Source organism: Motacilla alba, chromosome 19 (assembly GCF_015832195.1).
Source record: "Motacilla alba alba isolate MOTALB_02 chromosome 19, Motacilla_alba_V1.0_pri, whole genome shotgun sequence".
Classification (NCBI taxonomy): Eukaryota; Metazoa; Chordata; class Aves; order Passeriformes; family Motacillidae; genus Motacilla; species Motacilla alba.
In genome coordinates this window covers 7,001,706-7,028,929 of record NC_052034.1, presented here as the reverse complement: position 1 = coordinate 7,028,929, position 27,224 = coordinate 7,001,706, and the positions used below count along the sequence as shown (strand labels likewise).

At 50.3% G+C, this 27,224-nt stretch overlaps 5 protein-coding genes across 5 annotated transcripts; 3 read left to right on the top strand and 2 right to left on the bottom strand.

Moving 5' to 3' along the window:
• Positions 1-274: 274 nt before the first annotated feature.
• On the bottom strand, positions 275-2,183 carry MIS12 (MIS12 kinetochore complex component). The gene has a single exon (XM_038157970.1). The coding sequence runs from the start codon at positions 1,862-1,864 to the stop codon at positions 1,232-1,234; it is 633 nt and encodes a 210-aa protein (XP_038013898.1). The 5' UTR covers positions 1,865-2,183; the 3' UTR covers positions 275-1,231.
• Positions 2,184-2,482: 299 nt separating this feature from the next.
• On the top strand, positions 2,483-6,733 carry DERL2 (derlin 2). The gene is made up of 7 exons (XM_038158227.1): positions 2,483-2,592; positions 2,954-3,019; positions 3,285-3,358; positions 3,784-3,877; positions 4,308-4,503; positions 5,061-5,151; positions 5,839-6,733. Exons 1-7 carry the CDS (start codon positions 2,500-2,502, stop codon positions 5,942-5,944), a joined length of 720 nt encoding a protein of 239 aa, XP_038014155.1. The 5' UTR covers positions 2,483-2,499; the 3' UTR covers positions 5,945-6,733.
• A 107-nt stretch (positions 6,734-6,840) lies between these two features.
• Positions 6,841-18,565, top strand: DHX33 (DEAH-box helicase 33). The gene is made up of 12 exons (XM_038158226.1): positions 6,841-8,009; positions 8,667-8,827; positions 10,003-10,230; positions 10,860-11,030; positions 11,549-11,734; positions 12,818-12,929; positions 13,310-13,469; positions 13,864-13,952; positions 14,244-14,371; positions 14,927-15,130; positions 15,857-15,943; positions 16,941-18,565. Exons 1-12 carry the CDS (start codon positions 7,685-7,687, stop codon positions 17,247-17,249), a joined length of 2,160 nt encoding a protein of 719 aa, XP_038014154.1. The 5' UTR covers positions 6,841-7,684; the 3' UTR covers positions 17,250-18,565.
• Positions 18,566-18,768: 203 nt separating this feature from the next.
• LOC119709667 (complement C1q binding protein) lies at positions 18,769-23,820 on the top strand. Its single transcript, XM_038157679.1, has 6 exons — positions 18,769-19,027; positions 19,630-19,780; positions 20,160-20,247; positions 20,835-20,930; positions 21,564-21,686; positions 23,117-23,820. Exons 1-6 carry the CDS (start codon positions 18,784-18,786, stop codon positions 23,264-23,266), a joined length of 852 nt encoding a protein of 283 aa, XP_038013607.1. The 5' UTR covers positions 18,769-18,783; the 3' UTR covers positions 23,267-23,820.
• Positions 23,821-24,700: 880 nt separating this feature from the next.
• Positions 24,701-27,184, bottom strand: RPAIN (RPA interacting protein). The gene is made up of 6 exons (XM_038158442.1): positions 27,107-27,184; positions 26,407-26,667; positions 25,851-25,914; positions 25,255-25,369; positions 24,973-25,036; positions 24,701-24,877 (listed from the first exon to the last, which is right to left on the bottom strand). Exons 1-6 carry the CDS (start codon positions 27,182-27,184, stop codon positions 24,701-24,703), a joined length of 759 nt encoding a protein of 252 aa, XP_038014370.1.
• Between the last annotated feature and the right edge of the window lie 40 nt (positions 27,185-27,224).

Genomic DNA, 27,224 nt, shown 5'->3' with positions numbered 1-27,224 from the left:
AGAAGGGTCGAGCTTTCTGCCAATCCGTGTGCGGTCACTCCGGGCACGGAACACCCAGGAAAAATGTCTCCTGTTTACTGAGGATAAAACAACTGATTCACCTGAGGAAACTCAGTAGTTTTTGATGTCCAGGAAAGTCACACTGAGCTGCAAAAACAGACCAAGCTCCTGTGGAGCAGATCCCTGGGCCGGGCTGCAGCTGCCCTCTGCTGCCAAGTGAGAATTCTCACATCTTATCCTTCTCAACCCGGGGAAGAAAGAATTCCAAACTGTCTTTAATGTTTTCAATACACTTTTTTATTGCAGTCACCTCTAAATGATTCACAGGGTTAATGACTTTTAAACCTCTATGCTACTAACTTAGAAATTAATATTGATATTTAATGATAGGACTAAACTGGAGATTTAAACACTGCCATGGAAAGATGCACAGACTGACAGGGATTGTGAATGAAGTACAGAGAGAATAAGTTTAATTAAGACACAAGAGCTTATCAACATTCATAACATTTTCACAGGAAAATCTGATTAAATGTTAATAAGAGAAACTTTGTTTAGTAGAAAAGGGACACTGGGCAACCAAAAAAATCCCAAACAAATATATATGAAAAGCAACATAAGGTGAAGTAGGACAAACTGATGGAATTACTCATTTCCTCCAGTGGCTTCTGCTCTGTGCTGAGAGAAACACAAGCACAGGTGGAGTGGTGAGGAACCCTGAGATTCCAGAAACTGGGCTGAAATTTGGTTTGATGCCAACAGATCTCATCAGAACCTTGTCAACAGCATCAGTGTCATCCTTCTCCCTGCAATTCCTCCTTGCTGGCTTCCCAAACACAGAGAAAGGCACCACAGCCATGGCCAGGCAGCTCCTTGGCCACGGGCTAAGTCCCCGTGGCCTCACTGACCTCAGGCTGGAAACCACCTACACACTCCTACAAGTCTTAAGGAGGCTTTGTTTTTATAACCCATAAAACGGGCGAGTGCTACATTGTGTTCAAAGGTAACATTCAGTGTTTTCAAACGCCGGTTATGCGACACAAAAGTTAGGAACGTTAACAATCTCAGTTACATGCTTTCTACCCTTCCTGCCTTAGGGAGGTGCAAACTGGCACAGTTCGACAGCTTTTAGACCAAATCCTGGCAGGAGGAGAGGAGCAACGCAAAGATAAGCCCCTGTCATTTTAAGCAAGCTCTCTGTGCGACATCTGTTGCCTTCTCAGAATTTCCATTACATTAACTGATCATGCTGCTTCATTTTTTTGCTCTTCTCCTCAACATCTTTCAGCACATCCTGCAATTTCTTAGAGCTCTGTGTCAGGAGGGCAAAGCTTTCCTTGAAGTTGCCGGCCCCGTGCTCCCTGCAGATGTTCTCAAGCCCATCAAAGCACTGCAAAATCTTCTCCAGCTCGGCCTGGACAACCTTCTGCTCCTCCAGCTCTGCTAGCAGCGCCTGCTCCACGGCCGCCTCGTCCCTGCACTGCTGCTGCAGCTGCTGCAGCTCATCCTGCAGCGCCTGGAACTCCTCCTCGCTGTAGGGATACTGCTCCTGCACCTTGTCCTCGGGCAGCAGCACGTTCTTCGGGATGTTCAGCACCAGCTGCAGCAGCATTTCTTCCATTTTAGAGAACAGTTTATCGAAATGCTCCTTCATGAAGAGCAGGAATTTCTCGGTGCATTTGCGGATCTGGGAAGGGCTGATTTTGCAGCCGGGAATGCCGTCCAGCTTCTTCAGCATCACGCCCTCCACCACCAGCATCATTTCGAAGAGGTAGTCCTGGAAGGCGATGTAGACGCGCAGCATGCACGTCTGCGGCGTGAACCCGAAGAACTGCGTCTCGTAGAGCATGGGATCCACCGACATGGCGGCGGGGGCCGGGCCGGCAGGGCCGCGAGGGGAAGGCGGTTCTCACAGGGCTCCCCGGCGTTACCCGAGGGAGGCAGCGGGGCCGCTCGGGCCGCTCCTGCCGTTGACGTTCCGGGGCCCGGGGCCGCTCCTGCCGCTGGCGTTCCGGGAACGGGGCCGCTCGGGCCGCTCGCGTTCCAGGGCCGGGGCCGCTCCTGCCGCTGGGTTTCCGGGAACGGGGCCGCTCCAGCCGCTGGCGTTGGCGGGCCGAGCGCGGGGCCCGGGGCCGCTGCCCGAGGACGGTTCCGAGCTCCGGCGGTGCCGCCGCCGCCGCCGCTTTCCCGCCTCGCCCGAGCGCCGCCTCAGGGCGCCCCGCCCGCAGCCAATCAGCGCCCGCCAGGGCACGCTCCCGCCCAATCACCGAGCGCTCCATCCCTCGGCGGGCGGGCCAAGCGCGGCCTCTCGGCCAATGACAGCGAGGGGTGGTGGACGGGCGTTGCAAGACGACCAATGGCTGTGCGGAGCGGCCGCCGCGAGCTGCGCGGTCGGCCAATGAGAGTGCAGAGCGGAGGGAGGGCGCTGCGGTTCAGCCAATGGGAGCGCGGCGCGGCGGGCGGGCGTGGAGGCGGGCGGGCCGGGGCGGGGCCGCCAAGATGGCGTACCAGACGTTCCGGCAGGAGTACCTGCAGGTGCCGCCCGTGACGCGGGCCTACACCACCGCCTGCGTCCTCACCACCGCCGCCGTGGTCAGTGGCGGCCGCGGGAGGGAGGGAGGCCGCGACGAGAGCTGGGAGCGGGGCGGGGTAGCCGTGGAAGGGGAGCCCTCAGGCACCGCCCCCGCTCAGAGCCGGGTCTGGAGCCCCGAGCCCCCTGAGCGAGGGGGCTCCCGGAACAGGCCGGGGAGGTGCAAAGCACGAGTAAATAACAACAGCGCCAGAGGGTTGGTAGTACTGAGGCTCCACATGCCAGAAAACTCACAGTGCTGATGTGACTTGCTGGGCTCTTTTTGGCACGCAGGAATGGGTTGCAGTTTTGGGTGCGTGTTTTTACTTTTGTTTTGTTTTGTTTCTTGTATTGATCCTTTCAAAATGTTTTCTTCTTTTTCAGCAATTAGAGCTTATCACGCCCTTCCAGCTGTATTTCAACCCTGAGTTAATATTTAAGCACTTTCAAGTAAGTGTTTTCTGAAGCACTGGAGGTTTTAAAATGTGCTGTAGAGTTTTTTAAGTGTTTGTCTTCTCAAAACAGTGTACTTTTTGTGTTAGAAATGCACTTTTTAAAAGTTACTTTTGGCAGAGTGCGGACCACTATGCCTTAAAATAGTTCTTAGTTTCATTTTCTGTAAAGGAGATTTTGGTTTCATTGTTCCTTGTTTATCTACTTAGACAATAAAAATAAGCTGTCATGTTTAAAGTCCTTGTATTTGTCTTATTTCCAGATATGGAGGTTAATCACAAACTACTTGTTCTTTGGACCAGTTGGCTTTAATTTTTTATTTAACATGATCTTTTTGTATCCTTCCCCAAGTTGTGCCGGTTCCCTTGGCGAGCTGAGCTCCAGAGTGCAGGAGTGTTGCTGTACCTGCACCCAGGACAGGTTGAGTTCCTGGGAATTCAGCAATGCCAGCTTCACTGCTGTCATGAATGGGCTTCAAGGAGGGGAGGGGGGTGGGTTTCCTTTTTAAGTGGTCAAGAATTTTGCCCGTTACTTTTTCGGTGTTAAGAATTTGTACAAGCCTGATCCTTCAGCTTGGTGCTGCAGGAGAACATTCCAGGTTACTTTTTTTATCTCACGCTCTGTGCTGAAGTATCCAGAAAGAGCCAAGTGATGCAGTAAATTAACCAAACACTTTTAAGCTGATGTAGAAATGAATCATGTTCTGCTTGGATGTGTCTCTAAACTCACCTGCAATGGAGTTTTCCTGACCTTGGCCTCAGATACCGCTACTGCCGCATGCTCGAGGAAGGCTCTTTCCGGGGTCGCACAGCAGATTTTGTGTTTATGTTCCTTTTTGGAGGACTTTTAATGACTGTATCCTTTCTGTTTTCATTCCAAGCCCCTTTAGTAAAGCTACAGAAGAGTGAAGGAGAGCTGAAACCGTGTTGTTACTGTTACCTCAGTATAGTTTGTTGCAGAAGGAGTACTGATATTTGTGAGGGTGGTTTTGAATATTTTGGGGTTGTTGCTGGTTTTTCAGGTTTTTTTCTGCTTGATCGTGGAAATGAGGTTATCAGGGTGAGATCATGCTCAGGTTTTCTGTAAATAATTAAATTCTGCTTTAGTGAGATTATTCATGCTGCAGGTACCCCGAGTCCTGCTGCAGCTGTTGGATTGGATGGACAGTAGTTTGATCTACTTGCACCTGGGAAAGTGGATTTACCAGCTGTGTGGAAAACACAGGATTACAATTAAGCTGTGAAATTCCTGACCTCACAAGTGTTTCCTTAACGAGCCGTGGCAGCTTTTTGGGCTGTTTGTGAACTTGGTGTTCCTGGGGCAGGCGTTCACCATCATGCTGGTGTACGTCTGGAGCCGCAGGAACCCCTACGTCCGCATGAACTTCTTCGGGCTCCTCATCTTCCAGGCCCCCTTCCTGCCCTGGGTCTTGATGGGCTTTTCTCTGCTCTTGGGGAACTCCATCATTGTGGATCTCCTGGGTGAGCAATGGCAGCAATCTCACGAGGATCTGTTCTTCCTCGTGTTTTACGTGAAACAGAAAATGGGGACAAATCCAAGGGCTAAATAGTGTTTGGTGTCAGTTCTTCTGACATATTTATTATTTTATATTTATATCTTTAGGCTTTTCTGGTTTCTAGCCATTGTAGCATGTTTTGTGCTGTGATAAGGATGGAAAAAGCTTTTGATGTTTTGGCTTTTTATTGCTTGGAATCAGCCCTGATGCATCATCTGACTATAGCATCAGTCTACTGAAATAAAATAGCTTATATTACTATTTTATCAACTCTAACAGAGCCAAAACATCAGTATTTTTAATAATGACAAGACTTTTCCCCAACATTCATATCTTGTAGTATAAGTTAAGATTTTTACCTGCTGTTAGCTTTCTTCCTTAGGTTTTGTATTTCTGTATCATCATATTTTCTGTGAAAGAACCAATGTATGTTGTTTTTCTGAAAACTCTGGTGTAAAGCATTTGAGAGTTGTAAGGGAGAACTACTGAAAAATCACCTTTTGGCTTTTGTTTCTATACCAGGCATTGCTGTTGGGCATATATATTTTTTCTTGGAGGATGTCTTTCCCAATCAGCCTGGTGGTGGGAGGCTCCTGAGAACACCCTCTGTCCTGTGAGTATTGGTGTCTGCTTTGGAAGAGACGTGGGAAGAGTGCTTGTTTGGAAAACTGCAATTCAGTCAGATCATTTGGGCAGAGACAGAAGTGGGGGGTCTCTCTTGCTTCTTATTGAACTCGTGTTGCCAAACAAGGAGCTGGAATTTGTTTAAGTGGGAACCAGCTTAACTGGGAGAAGAGCTAAAGATTTTACCTTTGATAACACTTGTCAGGCTTTGCTGACAGCACCAAACCTGTGTCCCCTGCTGAGTCTGAACACTGGCTGAGCTACTACAAATAAGATATTTAATTTTTTCTTCTGTAAGTCATCATCACATCACAATTTTGGGAAAAAGTCCTTCAGTGTTTATAGTTTTGAGTAGAGGTGCTCCCACTTAGTTCCCTCTTGTGTGGGTGCTCTAATCTCCTGTGGTGCTCTCCCAGAACCTCTGATGGTTGCTTTCCACACAATCATAAGACTATTCTGAAGATGTCTGGTAAAGAATATCTATACATAAATATCAGAGGATGAACCTCATCAGTCTTGATTTGGGATCTCCTTCCTGGTGGCTCCAAAGTGGAGAGCGTAAACCCCACTGTCTGGGCAAGCAGTTCCTGAGGGAGGACACTGTGCAGCATGTCAGCTGTCTTGATCTTGCTGTGAAAGCTGTGTTTGAGGCATAACCATGCTTTGTGTTTTGCAGGAAAGCAATATTTGACACAGCAGAGGATGACCCCAATTACAACCCCTTGCCGGAGGAGCGGCCGGGGGGCTTTGCCTGGGGAGAGGGGCAGCGCCTCGGGGGATAATCAGGGCCTGGGCCTGTCCCAGCCCCCCCAGGAGAGACTGGCCTGGCTCCAGCCCCATGGGGGGACTCTCCTTTCCCAGCACAGAGAGGACTCTGCCAGCTCTATGCTTTGGAACACAAGCACTTTATGAAATGGCAGTCTCACCCGAGGCGCTCCCAGCACCCTTCCCAATCAGGGAACTCATTGTGCTGGACATCATCTAAATCCAGAGGAGCCAAAAATTTAAAACTGGAAACTGTTTCCTGTTAACTTCAGTTAACAAGGCCACACAAGTACTTGTTTAAAGTGATTTCTAAAGCATTTTTTTCAAGTTATTTGATACATGAAACTCTATGGGAAACTTTACAGGGGACAAACCCAACTTTTTGGGATTTAACTCATTTTTTTTTATTCTTGGATAAAACAACTGCAAGATGATTGAAAGGCTAAGTCAATATTTCAATGGCAAAAGGTTCTTTTGAGATCAGATTTTGAGAATCTGAGGTGCTGCTGTCTCCAGTCATCTTTGAACTGCAGGGAACACAACGTGCAGCTTTTCACCCTGCCAGCTGGGTTTTTGGAACATTCTGCTGAGGCTGAGGCTACATTTTGGTGTTTTTTTCCCCCAAAAAAGGACTGTGTTCAAGTGCCCAGCTTTCAGACTGGTGGTTAAATAGATGTGCCTGCAAAATCCACCCCCATGTGCCCTCTGCTGATACTGGATGACCTGCAGCACTAGAGAAGGAAACTTGTCTGGAGTCAGGACTCATAAATGATGATGAGTTGAATAAAATGTCTTGTGGATCCTTTTTTGTTAATCCTCTGTATCATCCTGTAGTCTTGAGGCAGCAGGGGCTGGAAAAAGCAAGTCCTTGAAGAGACAGAGATACCTGCAGCTTTTCCCACAAGTGTCTCAGAACACGGCGTTGTCTGCTCAGGATGTGAAATCCGTGGTCTGTGGATGAAGTTTGTTTTGGGACAGTTGTGTCCAACACAGGCCAGTGAGACTGAGTGGCATTTAGCTTAAAGCTGTGTTGATTATAAATATCTGTGAGCAGCCACATAGGAATTTGGAGCTCAGTTCAGCTCACCATGGTCAGTTGTTCTTAAATCACCATAGAAAGTATTGGGTGGGGTTTTATCGATTATATCATAATAGATAAAAGGAGTTAAAGCTGCATCTTCCCTCTCTGTTTTAGGGGATGGACTTACCCATGACATGTGGTTATCTCATTTAGTCTCAGATTTTGTTTTTAAAAGCTTGCTACAGGTTTTCATTTATAGTCCAGGAGAGAAATGTGTGGGGATCTCAGGGGAAATGCTTTGTCCAGAAGCAGTGTGTTAGATTCTGACAAAATGTGTGAGGTAATTTGTGTCTGCATTTTTATCCGTTAAAGGTTATAAAACTTATGGAAGTTTTGGGGGATTTTACAGGTATTTTGGTCTGTTTTGGTGGCAGTTTTGATTGTTTCTAGGACAGACTTCTAGTGCTCCTAGAGAGCAAGAATGGAAGTGTTTTGGGCAATGTTGCTGCAGCGTAGGTTGTGAGGTGGGAATGAGATAAGAACACGCAAAAATAAGGGTTTTTTTAGTTCAGTGGTTGAGAACCCCTCCGTAGCTTGTTACTGGGACAAGTCCTGAGTGGGAACACGTCCCTGCGCTGATCGCAGCCGGCTCTCTGCCCTCCTCGGCTGCATTTTGCTGCCCTTCGGGGTCCGCGATTTTTCCGAGGCTCCCCCGGCCCCGCCGGCAGCGCTGCAAATGGCGGCGGCGGCGGGACTACAACTCCCAGGATGCTCCGCGCAGCGTCGCGCCGTGGCGCCAGCCCTGCGCCGGGGAGCCCGTGCAGCGCGGCTCCGGCGGGGAGCGGCCGGAGCCCCGGGACCGAGCGGGCCGGGACCGCGAGGGGCGATGGCTCCGGACAGAGAGGCGCCTCCGGCCAAGCGGTTCAAGGCTGCTGGCCCCGGCACGCAGCCCCAGAGCGCCGCGCCGCCCGCACACGTGCAGCGGCGCTCCCTGCCCATCTCCGGAGCCCGCGGGCCGCTGCTGGCCCGGCTCCGCCGCCTCGACACCGCCATCCTCATCGGTGAGTGCCGGGACACGTGCCGCTGTCCCGCGGGCCGGGCTGGGCTGGGAGAGCTGCCCACAAACGCTTTGGGTGGAAGTCTGAAGTGCGGTGAACAGGGAATGACTTCTGTGCTTTGGCAGCCGGGCACTTGGTTTTTGTGGAGCAGGCGAAAGTGTTTCCCTCCTTTCGCTGTCTGCCTGGAGTTCAGTCAAAGCCGGATGGCCAAGCTCTCCTCCTCTGAAGGCTCTCCTCACTCACATTTTCACTGATTTTATTATGCTTTCTGTGAGCGCAAACTAAAAAGCTTTTTGTTAGACTTTCAGGAGCTGAAGATATACAACTTCCCACCTAGTAAAGACTCGGCATTTATTGTAATTAAATGAAAAATGCTTTGTATGTCAGTCCTGTTAGTGTCACACCACAGACACTTCACCTCCAGGGAGGCTGGAGTAGGTTTCTGAAGCAGAGAGTGGCTGGAGCTCTGCAGAGGAGTGGCCCAGCAGCCGGAGGAGGGCGTTGGGTGCCATCTCTGACCTGCCAGTGCTTTGTGGTGGGACTTTCCCTCTCTGTCTTCAGCTTCTCCATCCTCAAATAGGGCTAAAAGTTAACATAAAAAACCAGGTTTGACAATGCTACAAAAGTGTGTGGGGAAACTATTCCTTTGATATCCCTTAGGAGAAACGGGCTCGGGGAAGACCACTCAGCTCCCCCAGTACCTGTACGAGGTGGGGATTGGCCACCCTGGTGTCATCGCTGTGACCCAGCCCCGGAGGGTGGCAGCTGTCACCCTGGCTGCCAGAGTTGCTGAGGAGAAGAGGACAGAGCTGGGGAAGCTGGTAGGTTATCTACAGATTAATTTTGGTTTGGTGCTGCTCTGGGGATGGGGCCCTGTCAGGCTTCAGTGGGCAGGATAATAACCAGCCACAGGGTGATAGTCTTAATTTCATAATGGGTTTTGGGTGCCACAATGTAACAAGGATGTAAAAGATGTCAGGGAGTGCTCAAAGGAGGAGCATGAAGGTGGTGAGGGGTCAGGAGGGGCCACATAGTAGGAATGGCTGAGATCACTTGGTCTGTTCAGCTGGAGAAGTGGAGAATTTGGCCAAACCTCACCAAGGTCTGCAGCTTCCTCCTGAGGGGCAGCTCTAATTTCTGCTCTCTGTGGCCAGGGACAAGACCTGAGGGAACAGCTGGAGCTGTGTCAGGGGAGGTCTTGGTTAGATATCAGGGAAAGGTGTTTCCCCTGGGAGTGCTGGGCACTGCCCAGACTCCCCAGGGAACGGGCACAGCCCCGAGGCTGCCAGAGCTCCAGGAGAGTTTGGACACTGCTCCCAGGGATGCACAGGGTAGGATTGTTGGGTGTCTGTGCAGGGCCAGGGGCTGCACTGGATGAACCCTGTGGGTTCCTTCCAGCTCAGGATATTCTCTGATTCTATAATTAAAGGAATGAACAAAAATGGCTCTTTACCTTTCCCATGACAGGGTGGGCATGGTCTGTCTCTGTGGCATTGTACTTCTTGATCTGGGTTGTTCCATTTGCAAAAATACTGATTCATGAATAAAAAAAAAAAAATACATTGTGCTCTCTTCCCTTGCTCCCTGTGTCAGAAATCGCTGTCAAGGAGAGCAGAGTGCTGAGTTAGTGCAGGTCTGGGGGAGAAAGGCAGAGGAGAAAGACTTCCCCTGCCTAAAATCCTTGGAGAGCCTGGAATCCTTTTGGAGGAAGGGAAAGGAAGGAAGGAAGATGAAACTAAACTGAACTTGAGGGGCATTTATGATGAACTTCCAGTTAGGAAGAAGCCACCTAGAGATGTTGAGAGTATCATTTGTGTGGCTTGCTACATTTGGAAGAGGAACTGCTCACAGCAGATAAACTGCTCTGCTTTCCAGAGCTTCTGGTTGGCTCAGTCCAATGCTCAGTGACCAGGGCCTTTGTAGCTCTTCCCTGTGGCACGATGGCAGTGGGAAATGTCAGTTTGTGTGCCCGTGCTGCCTGTGCTGCCCTCCCCAGGTTGGCTACACGGTGCGCTTCGACGACTGCTCGTGTGCCGAGACCAGGATCCGGTTCCTGACGGACGGCATGCTGCTGCGCGAGGCCATCGGGGACCCTCTGCTGCACAAGTACAGCGTGGCCATCCTGGACGAGGCCCACGAGAGGACCATCCACACCGATGTGCTCTTTGGAGTGGTCAAAGCTGCTCAAAGGAAGCGAAAGGAGCGGGGCCTGCGGCCACTGAAAGTGTGTTCGTGCAGGATGGCAGCGAAGGGCAGGGTGGGGCTGGGCTCTGAGGGCTCTGAGCATCTCCTGGGGCCTTCCAGAGGGTTTGGAATTTCAGCCTTGACCATTTTTCTATTCCTGAAAAGTCACTTTAAATCTCAATAGTTAAGATTGATGCGAAGGCCTGATATGACACCTCTGAACGAGGTATCTGGTCACCACCATGATCCCTTTTTTCCACAAAAGCCCCTTGGGTATGGGCTCTAGACTAGACAGAGTGCTGAGACCACTGCAGGTGCAGGAGCTCTGGCTGATGGGACATGCTCATTCCCAGGCAGGGCACTACCCATGGGATGGGTGGACATGTCAGGAATTTGTGTGAAAGCACATTGGCTTTGTTGGAGGGGCCTGGCAGGGGCCTTGCATGGTCTCATTCCACACACCAGCACTTTCTGTCACACCATTTTCCGCTTGTGTTAAAAAGCTGATGGCTTTAGCAAGGGGAAGTCACTCTCTTCTGTCCCAAAGCCTGTGAGCTGTTCTGAGCAGGGTTCTCAGGATCCAGAAGGTGACTTTTGGCTGGTCCTGACTCGTTGGTGTCCAGCTGGATGGAAGCTGCAGTGCTGACCCATGCTGTGCTCCCCCTGAAGGTGATTGTCATGTCAGCCACGATGGATGTGGACCTGTTCTCCCAGTACTTCAATGGAGCTCCTGTCATCTATCTGGAGGGCCGGCAGCATCCCATTGACATCTTCTACACCAAGGAGAGGCAGAGTGACTACCTGCAGGCAGCACTGGTGTCCATCTTCCAAATCCACCAGGTATGAGGGTCTCTCCAGGTCTGCGTCCCTCTGGGGTTGGTGTTTTGTGCTGGGGTGTTTGCCAAACACCTGAATTGTTGTATTGTTGCATTGAACTGTATTTAGTGCTTTGAAGTTGCTGCTGCTGTTGGGATTTGGGACCTGTATGTCCAGGCTGGAGCTGAAAGGAAACTGCCAAGCAAAGCTCTATAATGTCAGCTCATGCCTAAAACCTGAGTGTGCCCCTCACCTGAGTTCTCTGGACCTGGGTGCTTGCTGGCCCTCTGCCTGGCATGGACGGTTATTTGAGGACCCAGCAATTCCTCCATCCTTTTAACTCTGGATCCCTCAAAATGTGATTTATTCTTTGTCTCTGGTGAATCATTGGGAATTCTGGCTGTTGCATCCCTTGTACCACATGTGTGTCTTTTCTTTCTTCTTAGCCTGCTTCAGTGACTGCCAGAGCCACACTTCATTACCAATCTCAGTTCTCCTTTTCTATCCAAACCCTCCAAACTTGCTTTTTCCTCTGACTCTAGGAAGCCCCTGCATGCCAGGACATCCTGGTGTTCCTGACTGGTCAGGAAGAAATTGAAGCAATGACCAAAACCTGTCGAGACGTTGCCCAGCATCTCCCCGAGGGCTGCCCACGCATGACAGTGCTGCCCCTTTATGCTTCTCTGCCCCACTCCCAACAACTCCGTGCCTTTAAATCTACCCCTGAGGTGAGGGAATAGGAGGGGTTTTGCTTCAATGGGTCTTTGGATGAAGCATGTGGGCTTTAGGGGACTAAAGCACTCTGTACTGATAGTAAGCAATAGTCTCTTGTGTTTGTGGGGTTCTCAGATGAAGGCAGGAATGATGCATCTGACTCTATGTTCTTAGAAGGTTAATTTACTTTAAGATACTATATTTTATTAAAGAATGCTATACTAAACTATGCTAAAGGATACTTACAGAAGGCTGCAAAGATAATAATGAAAACTCGTGACTCCTTCCAGAGTCTCAACACAGCTCGGCCCTGGTTGGTCATTAAGTCAAAACAATTCACATGAAACCAATGAAACAATCACCTGTTGGTAAACAATGTCTAAACACATTCCAAAGCAGCAAAACACAGGAGAAGCAAATGAAATAATTATTGTTTTCCTTCTTTTCTGAGTCTTTTCAGCTTCCCAGTGGAAGAATCCTGAGCAAGGGGATTTTTCCAGAAAATATAACAATTACAATAGTCTCTGCTGGCTTTAGGCTGAGTGGTTCCAGAGATATAATACACTGCAACTGTGAGGGTTTTAACAGGTGCACTCAGTAAGTCATGTGAGATCATAAAAAGAAGGAAGGATTAGAAGGCACAGGAATTAAAATTTCCACCATTTCATTAGAATTTTTTGTCCATATTATAAAAAAGCTACAACAGCTAATGGGGGAAATACTGAGTAAGCTGAAAACCTGAGAATGTTTGTCAGGGCCATAAGGAAAGGAATTCATGCTGCCTCAGGCTCTTTTTTACCTACTCAACAGATAAATAAGAACACAAATGTTGTGCCAGAAGTAAAACCAAAACTGTTGAAAGATGTACTGAGAACAGCTGTTCTGGTGGTGTCTTTTGTTGCAAATGCAGAAGAATGTTTTAGAAGCTGATTAGAAGCTGAAGATTACCTTAGCTTCTGAGAGCTGGCACTGCAAGCAAAGTTTGTGCTGACAGTGTGGGGCAGGGCTTGGCCCACATGGGCCAAAAGCAGCAGAATTTCTGTGTTGCAGCTGCTCTGAGGTGGTCTTGGCCTGGGTTTGATTTTCCTTCCTCCCAGGGCTGTCGCAAAGTGATCCTCTCCACTAACATCGCAGAAACCTCCATCACCATTGCTGGCATAAAATTCGTTGTGGACACAGGCATGGTCAAAGCCAAGAAGTACAGCCCTGGTGAGGAGTTCTGAGGAGGAATATGGTCAGGATTGGGTTTGGGTTTGTGGAAGTTGCTGGAGGCCATAAGCCCCACTGAAAGAGGATTTCAAACACCCTCCGTGCTGTTTGAATTAATGTCCCAGGTTTGGGGTGTGGGGGTGGTGTTTTTGTGGGTTCTTTTGAGAGTCAGCCACAAGGGGGTAAGAATCTGTCAAATGTGAATCTTCTCTTCATGGACACAGCATGGGGTAGTTCACTGTGCTTCACAGTGCTGAACCACGTGAGCTCTGAGCCGGGTTCGAATGGCAAACCCTGGCAATTCTTACTGCTAATCCTCTGTGTTTTCCAAAGCTGTGCCTTCCTCAGGCACTGACTGAGGTGATGTTTTCCATGCCCAGAAACTGGTCTGGAGGTGCTGGCAGTGCAGCAGGTGTCCAAGGCCCAGGCTTGGCAGCGCACGGGCAGAGCAGGGAGACAGGACAGTGGCATCTGCTACCGGCTCTACACTGAGGAGGACTTTGAGAAGTTTGAGGAAATGACAACACCTGAGATTCAGAGGTGAGGACAGAGCCATCACACTCCTTGCCACACCTCTTTTACACCTGGGGCAGTGGGAAGAACTGAGCAACAAAACTGGGTCTAGGGGCTGGCAGAGTGACTTGAGAAAAATGGAAGTGTGGGGACTAAACAGAAAAACTGGGAAGTGTTTGCTCAGGGTGGACAGTTGGGCACTGAGTCTCCAAGCACATACAGCAATAGTTCTGACTGTCCTCCAGATCTTGCCTCTTCCTGATTTTGGAAGTAAGGCTTCACCAGCAGCATCAGTCTTGTCTCTGTCAAACTGCAGCACAGGCCTGAGACTCTATCTCAGCTTCTATGAAAAAAAGAATAAAATAAGAAGAGAGAACTATCTCAGGTTGTTTTTTTGGGTTTTTTTTTTCTGTCTATGCAGGTGTAACCTGGCCAGTGTGGTGCTTCAGCTCCTGGCCCTGAAAATTCCCAATGTGCTCACCTTTGACTTCATGTCCAAACCATCTCCTGGTAAGTGGCTACAAAGGCAGCCTTGGGGAAAAAGAGCAGGGAGCAATCCTGAGCCATAACAGCACAACATGAAGGTGTGCCCTGACTGCCAAGGGAGGCTGGAGTACTGGGGAAAGGTGCTTGTTCTCCTGGGCAGAGAAGGATAAACCACATTTTGGGACCCTGATTTCTCTAAATAGAAAGTACTTGTGCCTCTGGCCAGAGGAGGGAGGCAGTGATGGAACTAGCTGATCTTCACATCCCTCAGTGGGAGGCAGGAGGCCTCACAGCCCACTGCCCTTGTTTTGGCAGATGCTATTCAAGCAGCAATTGATCAGCTGGACCTGCTGGGAGCTGTGACCCAAAAGGAAGATCAGCTTGTCCTGACCCCCCTGGGAAAGAAAATGGCAGCCTTTCCGCTGGACCCAAAGTTCTCCAAGGTAAAAACTGCAGAAAAAAAAAATCACTTTTAAAATCTCATCTACTTATCTCTATACCATTGATGTTTCTCTTTCAAACTCCTTAAACAAGGTGTGAAATTTGGGGTGTTTGCAGCTGTAGTGGTATATTTGCTGTACATTAATGTACATAATTTACAGCCCTTTTGCTGGATTGCTTATCATTTGTTGTTAAATTCAGAGAAGTTTTTTGAAGAGAATTTACTTACTCTGGCACCTCTGAAGGTGAGCAAGGCAGATTTGCTTGCAATTGTCAGGATTGTTTAGCAGATCCATGAAATGTCTGTTGCTGGAGTGGTCTCAGTCACTGTGTTTGTGCTGGCTGTGCACTGGGCAGTCTCAGGAAGGAGCCTGGCAGGTGCTGTTACAGGTGCTTGGTGAGCCCATCAGAGGATTTACAGCTGTTCCTAGGCCCAGATGTCGGAGATTGTCCTGAACAATGTTTGGTTGAGTTCCTGGGCTGCCAGGGAGCAGAAAGATCTGCCCAGTTGAAGTGGATTTGGTTGACCAAAGATGGGTTTTGTTGTGTCTGTGCAGGCCATCCTCCTGTCGCCCAAGTTCCACTGTGCAGAGGAGATCCTGACCATCGTGGCACTGTTATCAGTGGACAGTGTCCTCCACAACCCCCCTGCCCAGCGGGATGAGGTGCAGGCTGTCAGGAAGAAATTCATCTCCAGTGAGGGGGATCATCTGACCCTGCTCAACGTGTACAGGGCCTACAAGAATGTCAGCGGGCACAAGGTGGGATGATCTGAGCTCCTGGGGTGAGGAGATTTTAGCAGAGAGCAGAGTGACACCTGCGTCTTCCATGGCTGGTGCCACAGGCATCCTCCAGAGCAGAGAGAAAAGAGGGCCTATCCTTTACAACTGGGGAATTGGAGGAAGTTCTCTAACAAAGGTTCCTACAGAAAGCTCTGGAAAAGCTTTGTGGGGCCAGTTCTGTAATCACAGCCAGGGCTCTTCCGTCCCTGGTTCCAGCTGGAAACAGGAGGGAGTGGGAGAATGTTGAGATTTGATGATAAACATGCTCTGGGACAGGATTCATTGGAAAAACACTAAGCTTATTTAAAAGCAGATTTGGATTTATCCTACCCTATCAACCCCTCATATTGATTTGAGGATTTGTGGACTCATGCACCCTATTCCTTGCAGCACCTGTCATTCTTACCTGATTTGTTTTCACCACCTGTAGGATAACAAGTGTTATCCTCTGTTCTTCAGCTCTTGGTGGCCTTGCAGAGCAGCTCTGAGTAGGAAAAGAACCATCACCTGCTGTTTCTGAGCAGTGTGGGAGGGAACCTAGACATAGTGGAGGAAAGGGGAGTAGAAATATGACCAGGAAAGGGGTCAGCACGTTTTATCTGAGGTAGATTGTAGGGGGCATTCTGCTTTTGATGGTATCCAAAGGCTGTCATGCTCCTGGGGTAAAGAAATATCCCCTTGTAATTCCTGGTGTCTCTGCTGCAGGGATGGTGCAGAGAGAACTTTATCAATGGCAGGAACATGAAGCTGATGGCAGAAGTGAGAGCTCAGCTCAGGGACATCTGTGTAAAGGTAACTTGCCTCTATATTCAATTTCTGTGTTTCACCTGTTGGTATTTTCCTGTTTGTCCCCAAACTGATGTTACTGTGCACCAAGTCCCAAAGAGTGAGAAAATGGAGGATTGTTTTCAGTCTCCTGTAAATAGCTGGCTACAATTCCTGACTGTGCAGTTACATCCCAAAATCTTAAAGCTGCAGGGCTTAGTGAGTCAAGAAGAAATGGGAACCTCTGAGAAGACTTGTCAGGGAAAGGACAGGTTTTCCTAAGGGTTTTTCCTGCTCTGATGCAGGTGGGACTGTGCTGTGTGTGCCATGGAGCGCTGTCAGCCTTGGCAGCCTGTGCTGGCTGGCTTCTCCATGGAGTCAGGCATTCCGTGTGGCAGCAGCTTCCCCTCAGTGCTGTTCCTGCTGGGCACAGCGTGGGAGCTGCCACTGAACCCCTGGCAGTGTGTAGTGACATGGGAGCCACCCTCTGGGGTATCATTTGTGACTGCTGGTTGGCCTTAAACTTAATTCCAGAAGGAGAATGATGATCCCTTCTGTTGGCTCTTAGTCTGGCTTAGCCTAGCATCCACTCAGCTGAATGCCCAGTGGTCCCACAGTCTTCTGACACAGGAAAGCCCCCAGGCTTTCTGAAGTGAAACAGTGTCACTGTAAGGTCAGGACTGGGTACTAAGGTCAGACTATAGGCCAGAAGGCTAATAGGCGAGAAGCCCTGACTTTACTGAAACTGCTTCTATACAGATGGACCTGATTGGCCATTTAATTAACACATTTCACATGATTGGCCAATTAACAAGACACCCATTTGTAACCAACTCAAGGGCAAAACAGCTTAGTACAAAACACCGGGTGCAGATTGTTTAGAATTCTTTCTCTCCAGCTCCCTAAAGCTTCTCATGGGAGAAGCTGACTCATGGGAAAGCTTACCTAGCTTTCCCTCTGTCTGACTAGAGAGCTGCCACCACAAAAGGTGCAGGTTGTTGTCGCTGACTCTCGTGTCTCCCAGCTGTCGATGCCCCTGGAGTCGTGCCGCGGGGACACGGGCAGCGTGCGGCGCTGCCTGGCGCACAGCCTGTTCATGAACGCGGCCGAGCTGCGGCCGGACGGCTCCTACGGCACGCTGGACTCTCAGCAGGTGGTGGCCATCCACCCCTCGTCGGTGCTGTTCCAGTGCAAGCCGGCCTGCGTGGTGTACACGGGGCTGCTGCGCACCAACCGCTGCTACATGCGCGACCTGTGCCTGGTGGACGCCGAGTGGCTGCACGAGGCCGCGCCCGAGTACTTCCGCAGGAAGCTCCGCACGGCCAAGAGCTGACCCGTGGTCTCGGGATCTCTGCTGCTCAGGATGACCCCGAGATGTGTTAAAATCTCTTTTCCCAGCGTGGCAGTCGAAGGAGTCAGGACTCTTTGGCCGTAGTTTTCGAGGTTGTTTATTTTTTCCTTACCTCTTACATTCTTTCTCTGACCTGCTGAGGTGTGTTCAGCCGGTCAGTCCGAGGCACACTGCCTGTGCCCAGGCTCGTGTTACCTTTTATACTAAAAACTACGTGTACTATATTTACAATTATTTTCCAATACCTATCACTATGTTAGACAGTCAGTCTCTACTCCAAACCAATCTAAAAGTGCCAGCATCACCCAGAACATGGAGGTTAGGAAGGAGAAAGAAAAAGGACAGGGAATGCCCAAATTCCTCCACCTTGGGACCCCAAACCTCCATTCTAAAATCCCAAAATTCTACTTTTCACCCTGCGACTACTACTACTATGCTACTTAAACTTTTGTGACTTGTAATTCTTCATACAAAGCTGGTAATTTGCTCCATGGGTCAAAATCAACGTCACAGGTGCCTTTGGCTTCATGCCAGGGGCTCAGAGCCCCCTGCCAGGGCCTCGAGCCATCCAGGACAGTCAGAGGGATGTCCCAGGTTCCAATAACGTGGGACCAGCTGGCTCAGCTTCTCCTTGAAAGACTTATATATTCATTAAATTTCTAAAAAATAACCAATTTTTTTATAACCTTAAGGAACAGGATGGGTTATTTATTTAGATTGGATTTATATGTTTTTTCCAGAATAAAGAAGTGATGGTGGAAATCTGAATCCTGCGTGTTGGTTTGTGAGGCACAGAACAAATGATTGTATGACTAGTCCTGGTGTTTATGGGTCTTGTGGGAGTGTGTTCATTGTCAGCAGTCTGGGCTTAAAGATGTGAAGGTAGCACAGTGAATCTGTGCTTCTTGTGCAGAATGGACTCTGCCGTTTATATGTGCAGTGCTCAGATTCCTGTGGGGAATTGGGAGTTAAAATTCTGGTCCTTTGATGGGGTGCTGTCCGTTTGATGGGGTGGGACAGATGCCCTCCTGCTCCTGCCTTGCAGTGAGCAGCAAGTGAGCCTTCTGTGCTTCTCTCCATAGTGGGCACTAGTGCCAGCTTTTGGACAAAGGGAAGAATTGGTGCCAGGAAATGCTGTCTTAGTCACTCTTTCCTCCAAAATACACAAAAAAGCCCCACACCGTTAATTTTTTCTTTTTCAGAGGAGACTGCCACGCTGTGGTCTGAACAGTTGCAGTCCTAATTCCGGGTGGGATGTTGTCTGGGATAAAAGCTGTGCACGTCTCCCACATTCCTAAAGCTCTCTTTGTCAGTTCACCCGAGAAGGGACCTCTACGGGTGCTGTGTCCGTGCCATCCCTGCCCATTCCATCGTCACCCGGCACCCCTTGGCACACTCCGTCCTGCCGGGGCCGGGACTCGAACCCGGGTCTCGGGGCCCGCGCGGTGCCCGCCGGGGCCGGAAGCGGAGCGCGGTTCCGGGGCGGGCCGTGCTCTCCGCCGCCGTGTCCCGCACCATGCTGCTCGCCCGCTCCCTGCGCGCCGCCGCCGCCGCCGCGCTGCGCCCGCCGCTCCCCGCGCCGCGCCGCCCGCTCAGCTCGGCGGCCCGGCGCGCCCTGCTGCCGCCGCCCGCCGCCGCGCCGGCCCTGGCGCGCTCGCTGTGGCAGCTGGGCGGCGGCGCGGGGCGGACGGCGCTGCTGCGGCCGCGGCGGGGCTCGGCCGGCCGCGTGTCCTGCGGCTGCGGCGGTCTGCACACCGAGGGTGAGCGGGGACGGAGCGGGGCCGCCCTTGGCAGGGCGCGGGGAGGACACGTGCGCTGCACCCCCTCCATCCTGGGGAGCACGTGGGGCGGCGGGGGCTTTCCCTACTGCCCCCTCTTTCCCTAATGCCCTCGCTTTCCCTAAGGCAACTCCACCTTTTCCTAATGCCCATTTTCACTAAACCACCTATTTCCCTAAATTCCGTCATTGCCTAATCCCCATTTTCCTCTAGACCCCCTTCGCTACCTCCTTTTTCCCTACTCCCCCTTCCCTAACCTCCTGTTTCACAACTCCCTTTTCCCCAACCCCCCTTTCCCTAACCCCTTTTTTTGTTCAAACCCCATTTTCCCCGACCCCCTTTTCCTACCCGCCCTTCCCTTAACCCCACTCCCCTTTTCCTTAACCCTCCCTTTTCCTACTCCCCTCTTTCCTTACCCTCCCTTTCCCAACATCCCCCTTTCCCTAACTATCCATTCCCTAACCCCGTTTCCTAACACCTCTCTTACCAACACCCCTTTCCCTGAACTCACCCCCCACCCCTTTCCTTCATTCCCCCCTCTCCATAACCCTCCCTTTCCCTAAACCCTTTTTCTTTCCCGCCAGGAGACAAAGCCTTTGCGCAGTTCCTGACAGACGAGATCAAGGAGGAGAAGAAGATCCAGAAGCACAAGTCCTTGCCCAAGGTCTCCGGGGGTTGGGAGCTGGAGGTGCACGGCACGGAGGCCAAGCTGGTGCGGAAGATCGCGGGGGAAAAGTGAGTGGGGTCTGGGAAGGGTCCCCAGCTCCCGAGGGAGGGTGGGTGACAGTGACCAGGCTTCTCCATGTGCTCACAGCCCAGACCGCGCAGTGCAAAGGCTCTTTGTGTCAGCACTTTGGGCCAAAGGCACTTTTTTCGCACTTTTTTGTTACTGTGTTTTGTGTTACAAAGTTTCACGTGGTCCTCCTCTTTGACAAATAACAGTTCGGTAAAACTTTAAAAAGTGAGAACACTTGGAGGGAGCAGCTTCTCCCAGGTGTGTGTTTTAACTGCAGTGCCTGGTTTTATTCACACCGTGTCAGTCCTGAACCAGGGCTCCGTTCTGATGGGCATTTTCTGGGTGTGTTCAAAAGAATTGTTTGTGTTTCTTGTGCAGGATAACGGTTACATTCAACATCAATAACAGCATCCCACCCTCGGCTGAAGAAGACACACAGGAGCAGCAGAAACCTGATGAGCAGGAGGTAGCTTAGCCTTGATGTGCATTTCATGTTGGGGACACAGACCAAAGTTGGAATCTTGCCTTATGGAAGTTGGAGCCTTGTCCTCAAGTGTTGAGTGTTTTTCTCCCCCTTATGTGATATTTGGGAGTATTAAGTCACAAAATGCAGATATTTCCACTACTGCCTGTCCTCTGGCTCTGACCTTCCTCTCTCTGCTGCAGAAAGGCAGAGATAAGGAGAAATTAGAGGAGAAATTAGAGGAATTCTGAGACTTCCTACCACCTTCCAGTACCAAAAAGGGTCTACAGGAGAGTGGGAGAGGGAAACATTGTACAGGGGAATGGAGTGACAGGTTAAGGGGGGTGGCTTTTAACTGACAGGGAGTGGGGCTAAACTGGTACTGGGGGAGATTGTTCCCTGTGAGGGTGGGGAGGCCCTGGCACAGGATGGCTGTGGCTGCCCTATCCCTGGGAGGGTCCAAGATTAGGCTGGATGGGGTTTGGATCAGCCCGGGACAGTGGAAAATGTCAGGGAATACCCAGTGCTGGCTGTGGTTGCTTTGGCTCCTGTTCAGATTCCAGTGCTGATGCAACTGTTCTCTTATTTAGCCTGAACTTACATCAACTCCAAACTTTGTTGTGGAAGTAATAAAAGATGATACAAAACAGACCCTTGTGCTTGACTGCCATTTCCCTGAAGATGAGGTGAGTATCACTGTGCCCCTCTTGGATTTAACTGCTCTTTGTAATCTCTTGCTTTTCTGAATCAGCACAATATCCAGTCTCCTCTTATTTCTTTATTTTTCTTAATCACACACACGAAAAAAGAGGCTTTATGTTTGCAAGAATAGTGGGGAGGAAATGTTTATGGCATTCCTCACATCCTGCCCTGGTGTTTCTGATCAGCTGCTTATTGGGCTTTTTATTGAATTACAGTAGAGAAGTAGGGATTAAAAAAGGAGGGGACAAAAAATTCAGGGCTTTTGCTCACACTGGTATTTGTGGTTTATTTTGTAAATGTTAGAGGATGTTTAACAGCCAGTCTTGGCTGACAAAGATGAGACAGACATGGGAAGACATGTTCAGAACCACAGAGAAGAAGTTTTTCTATATTTGTAAAATTCAGGCTGCTGATTTACATGGCAGCACAAGCTTAGAGGATTTCCTGAGTCCTGTGCATGTCTGTGCTTGTCCTCACAGGCACAGTAAGAGGAGAGAGGCACAGCTTGTCTGGCCTTGGGGCTTTTCCTGAAGTATTCCCAGCCTGGGGATGAGCTGGCTGAGTGTGCCCACTAATTGCAGCTAATTGCATGTCTTGCATTTGTTTTCCTGCCTCAGATTGGACACGAAGGAGAGGAAGAAAGTGATATTTTCACAATTCGGGAGGTCAGCTTCCAGCCCACTGGAGAAGCTGACTGGAAGGACACCAACTACACCCTCAACACGGATTCCCTTGACTGGGTAGGTGCTGCTAAAGGCCACAGAGGGCTCTCAGCTCCCCTCACCTGGCTGTCCCTCTGCTCCTGGGCTGGGAATTAAACCTGTCTGGATGTCTGAGACAGGGGCTGGCCCTGCTCTGCCCCTGCGCTGGTGGTTCTGCTGCAGACTGAGGGTGTTTCCTGCTCCCAGGGCTGTGCACTGCTGATGGCATTACCAGCAATCAGGACAGACAGGAGGAACTTCTTCCTTTCCAGATTTTATATGTGTATTTCCCAGCAGGGAGTCGCATTCTGGAAATGCTTTGACACTTGTTAAACATTTTTTGATCTGTGTGTTTAACAATGTGGCTTCAGACACCGTGTGTGGATAGAAGCATCTGTGTGTGGTATCTGAAAAAATACATTGTGTCCTGGTTTTCCAGGTGTGTTGTTAGTGTTGTAACACTAAAAACACTCACTAGAATCTGGGTGTTCTTATGTTCCCAGTGCCAGGATTTCAAAAGCTACAATTTTTAGTTTGAGGCTGTCATGTTTAAAACTGAAGTAGAAGTCCTAGAGTGAGTCCCCTTGAGAAGCATTCGTGTTAAAATTGCTTAGTGTGCTGTAGACCATCCCACACTGATTATTCTTTATTTCCCCTAAGACATTAAATTAATTTAAAATGTGTATGAAAAGGAAAAAGCCAAGTTCATGACTGTAACATTTAAGCCTTTCAGACGAACTTGTACATCAGATACCTTTCCAAAGTGTCAGTTCACCCCTGGGTAGAGGGGACAGGCAGACCTTGGCCTGTGTCATCCTTGACACACTTCCCCTGATGACTCCACAATCTGGGGATCATCTCCAGGGTGAAGCTCATTTGTAGTGCTGGGTTTGGGTTTTTATTACGTGTTCCTTGGCCTTTTCTGTCCAAATGTTCACCCAAGGTCAGGCCTGCCCTGCTGGGGTGGTGCCTTGAGAGGCTGCCTAGAGCAGAGGCTGGACAGAGGTAAAGGAATAAAACAGGGATTTATGAAAAGGGCCTTAAAGGGTACACCTTGGGCCAAACAAGAGCCCAGCCAGGGCTACACCCAAGGTGGTTGATGAGTCTTGAGTTTTCACACTTTTGTAAGTTTTGGTTCATTGTCCAATTCCAGCTCAGGTTATGCAGTCCCATCCTCCCAGTTTGCTCTCCTCAGTTTGCTGTTTGCACTTTTTGGGCCTGAAGCTGCAGGGGTGTCCTTGGTTCTCAGGCTGGAAAAGGATTATTGTGTGTTACTGAACTGTGAGAACTTGCTAACACTTTATATGAAGTTCTGAGTCACACACTAATGCAGTACAGAATCTGGAAAATATGAAAGGCAGCAGTGGGAGCTGATTTTCCTGGGAGGAAATGCCTTTGCCAGGGGACATTTTAATGCACGCCCTCCCCCGGTGTGTTCCACTAAGGAAGGTTTCTGTTCCTTGCTCCAGGCTCTCTACGATCACCTGATGGATTTCCTGGCTGACAGAGGAGTGGACAACACCTTTGCTGATGAGTTAATAGAGCTCAGCACTGCCCTGGAGCACCAGGAGTACATCAAATTCCTTGAAGACCTTAAAAGCTTTGTCAAATGTCAGTAGGTCAGGCTAGGGAACTTAGCCTCCAGTGTGGGTATCCCACAGTGCTGCTTCATCCAGCAACCCAAATATATCTTCACAGTGGAAACAGAGAGTAAGTACCTTGGGAGGTGGAGAAGGAGGATTCTCACTTGGCTTGGGGGATTTGCAGTGATGGTGCAGCCCCAATCGAGTTCTCCAGTGCTACAGGCCAGAATTGCCTCGCCCTGCATGGGGCTTTTTGTACAATTAAGAGTGAATGTGAAGAATAAAAACTGTTCAACATATCACTGAAAAGGGTGGTTTCTCTTCTTCCTGCTGTACCAGAGCTGCCATGAAAGCAATGGCAGAGTTTCTCTGGGCCACAGCTGCTCACAGTTGTGGCACTGATGGTTGAACACTTCTACTTAAACCGTTGCCTCCAATTGCTGTTTGAAGGTTTTAAGTTTATTTAAGCTAGTTTATTTATTTAAGATTCATTTAAACTCAAAGCTGAAGTCCAACATGAGCTGTGAGATCACTGATGTAGTATTAAAGACAACACCAAGGCCAAAATAAACTAAATATTTATTTCAAAACATGTCCTGTGTGGTTAAAAGTGCAGGTCAAGGCAATACTACTGCCTTTTGGGGTGTCTTTTTGACACAGCAGTTAGAAATATGTACACAAGAGTCCTAGCAGCTCTGGGTGAAGTTTAGTATTGAAGTCTTCCAGAAGTAAAGCAGCAGCTGAATCACCTTAGAGGAGAATCATCCAGGAGTCACAGACCTTCACAGAAGAGTTGAACAGAGAACTGTGTTAATGTATAAAGTTCAAAACTATTTGAACAGGGAAAACTTGATTGGGCGAAAAAATTCACAAAAGATCTGTTGAGCACTGGCAGAGGCTGCCCTGGGAAGTGGAGGAGTCACCATCCCTGGAGAGATTTAAAAGACATATAGATGTGGCACTTGGGGACATGGGTTAGTTGTGGCCTTGTCAGTGCTGGGGGAATGGCTGGGCTTCATCTTAGGGGTCTTTTCCAACTTAAACAATTCCATGGCTCTATCTGAAATGCTCTGGCCCTCCCACTGTCCTCACGCTGGTTTTACATAGCAAAGCAAGCACCAGCTCTAGCTTGAGCCAAAGGGCTGCTGTGTCTTCTGAGACACCTGGATGAGGTTTCTTGAGGAGGCTTAAACAAGTAATTTTTAAAACCTTTCTTCATGAACCACTTATCTAATCAGATGGTGCACACAAGACTTAGAAGTTGTTGGCTAAAGTTTGGGCACTAAATTTGACAGGTCCTTGAAAGATTCCCTAATCCAGCAGTTAAAGGTGTGTACTTTGGAGCTTCTCTTTTATGGTGACTGGTGGTCAAAGGTAAAGCCATTTCCAAGGGATTTTGTGAAAACACAGCCACAAAAACCCAGGGATCAACAGACTTGTGGTTTCTGCCCATGTAACTGAGCCATGGATTCAAGCAGGGATCCTTTCCAGGAACCTGGCATTAACACTCACCGGGCAGCTCATCAGCAGACTGGCTTCCTCCTCCATGCCACTGGTGACTGTGAACTCAGGGCTGTGCAGGCACCTCTGACTGTGCTCTGTCAAGGTGCTTTCCAGCAGTGACCGAAGCTTCCCTTCTGTCATATCCTGGGAATAATTCATTAGAAGTCAGCTGAAATGTGTCTGTAGCTTACAGCTGCCTCTGCAGCAGCAGCAGCCACGCACATCACAGCGCAGCTTACCTGTGTGCTGATGTACAATCCACACTGGCAACAAACCAAGTGAGCCTTCACAGTCAGGTTATTCCTGGGAAGAGCAAGCAATGAGCATCATGACACCCAGAACAAGAGAAGATCTTAGCAAGAAAAACCCCAAAACAACCCAACACCCCCCATTAGATTCAGATTATTGCTCAGGCATTTTTATTTTGCTGAAATGAACAACAGCCTCTCTCTGCACATCTCTAAGCTCAGACTGCTGTAGGAGAGTGGGGAATCTGATTGCAATGCCAAGGGCTTTCTTACTTCCTACATACTGGGCAGATGACCCTGTCAGAGGCATCCAGGCTGTCCAGCATGGCGTTGAGACATTCCTCATCGAAGCGCAGGCTCCGCTCGTACTCCTCGAAAACCAACTGCTCTGCAAGAACACAGCACAGCAAAGCACCCTCAGGCCTGCTGGGCAGCACAGGCAGAGCTGCTGGGCTCTGCAGGCTGGGCTGCATATGAGCTTCTAAGAACTTTTACTCCTCTGGGTCAGATTTCTACGCTTGGTGAAATCATTCCTGCTAATCCAGTTTTTTCTACGGCTCAGCCCATCTCATGTTGGTCTTTCAGATCAGCACTTCAGAAACATCCTGAATTGATTTATAAAGGTTCCAAGAGCTAACAGGCATCTCGGTTCTGTTTCTCTAGCCTCTCTCACAGACCTTAAAATGCCACTTAAACTCTTAAAACTGTGAGAAAAGGTCTCAATACCTCAAAGCCTCAACAAGATTTCTAAGGAGGCTCTTCCCCTGTATCACGTGGTTTGCAAGAACCAAGGAGTGCAGCCTCAGCTGTTCTGCATTACCAGGAAGTTACACATCAAACAGAAGTCAGAAGATGTGTAAAGATCTTACCTTGCAAGATCAGCTCTTGTTGGATCTCTTCCAGCACTGCCAGCTCATCAGGGTCCTCCAGCACCTGAAAGGTAAATCAGTCAGTGATCCTCCCATTCCAGCCACTTTCTCACTTCCAGCACCTGACTGAGCAACATAAATCCACTCTTACTCTCCTATCTTGTAAATCCCTCTATTAGCAAACCCATGCACTGTGGGAAGCAACCTGTACTGTAAACACATGTGCAGAGCCAGCCAGAAGAGATCCAAGTGCAGCCTGCCCAAGAACTTGCTTTTTAAGATCTTCAGGTTTCATTTCCATTCTCAGAAGAGGGAAGTGACAGATCCGCTATAAAAAGCACAGATGAGGAAACCAACTCTCTGCTGTGAAGGAAATAAGGAATTTCCCCATTCATGCCCCAAGGCACTTTCACAGCTCAACACCCTGCCTGAGCTGCAGAACAGGAAACCCTGAAGCTCTTGATGCAGTGAGAAGCTGCAGTCAGAGCCGCAGGGAGCTGTATTCGATACTCCTGCATCACAAACGCGGTGTTGCCGCTGGGGACCCGACACTGACCTGCTCCATGGGCTGCTCTCCGCGGAGGCCGGGCAGCCTGTCCCGCAGCTCCTGCCATTCCTGCTCCATCACCTCCTGCACCAGCAGCGCGCCCGGGGCCGCCCCGCACGCCCCGTCCCCGGCCTGGCGGTAGCGATCCAGCAGCTTGGCCCGGCTGCTCCTCAGGCGCTCCATGCAGCGCTGCGGGGACGGGAGAGCGCCGGGGCCGTCAGCGCCGGCTCGGCGGGACACGGCGGGAACCGGGGCTGGGGGGAGCCGCGGCTGAGACACGGCGGAGAGAGCGGGTCCCAGAGGGCCGAGGGACCGGCAATCCCTGAGGGGACCCGGGGGTACAAGGGCTGGGGGAGCCGGGGCTGGGACACGGCGGAGAGAGCGGGTCCCAGAGGGCCGAGAGACCGGCAATCCCTGAGGGGGCACGGGGGATACCGGGGCTGGGACACAGCGGAGAGGGCGCGTCCCAGAGGGCCGAGGGACCGGGAATCCCCGAGGGGACCCGGGGGTACCGGGGCCGGCCATGTCCCTGAGGGGCGCGGGGGAGGCGGATGGCAGCTCCCGGGGCAGCGCCGGGCGCTGGCAGAAGGAGCTCGGGGCGCGGCTCACCCGCCCCAGCGGGACCACTGCGGCCAGCCCCGGGGGACCGGATTGGGTTCAAATGAGGAGGCAGCCCACGTCCCCCCCTCGCAGCCCCCTCCCCGCTCACCCTGCGGTACGTCTCCCTCCAGGGCGGCCCGCCGGGGCTCTTGTACCGCGCTCGGCGCCCCTGCACCGGCGCCGCCATCGCGCCGAGCGCGCAGCGCGCCGGGCCCGCGGGGCACGCC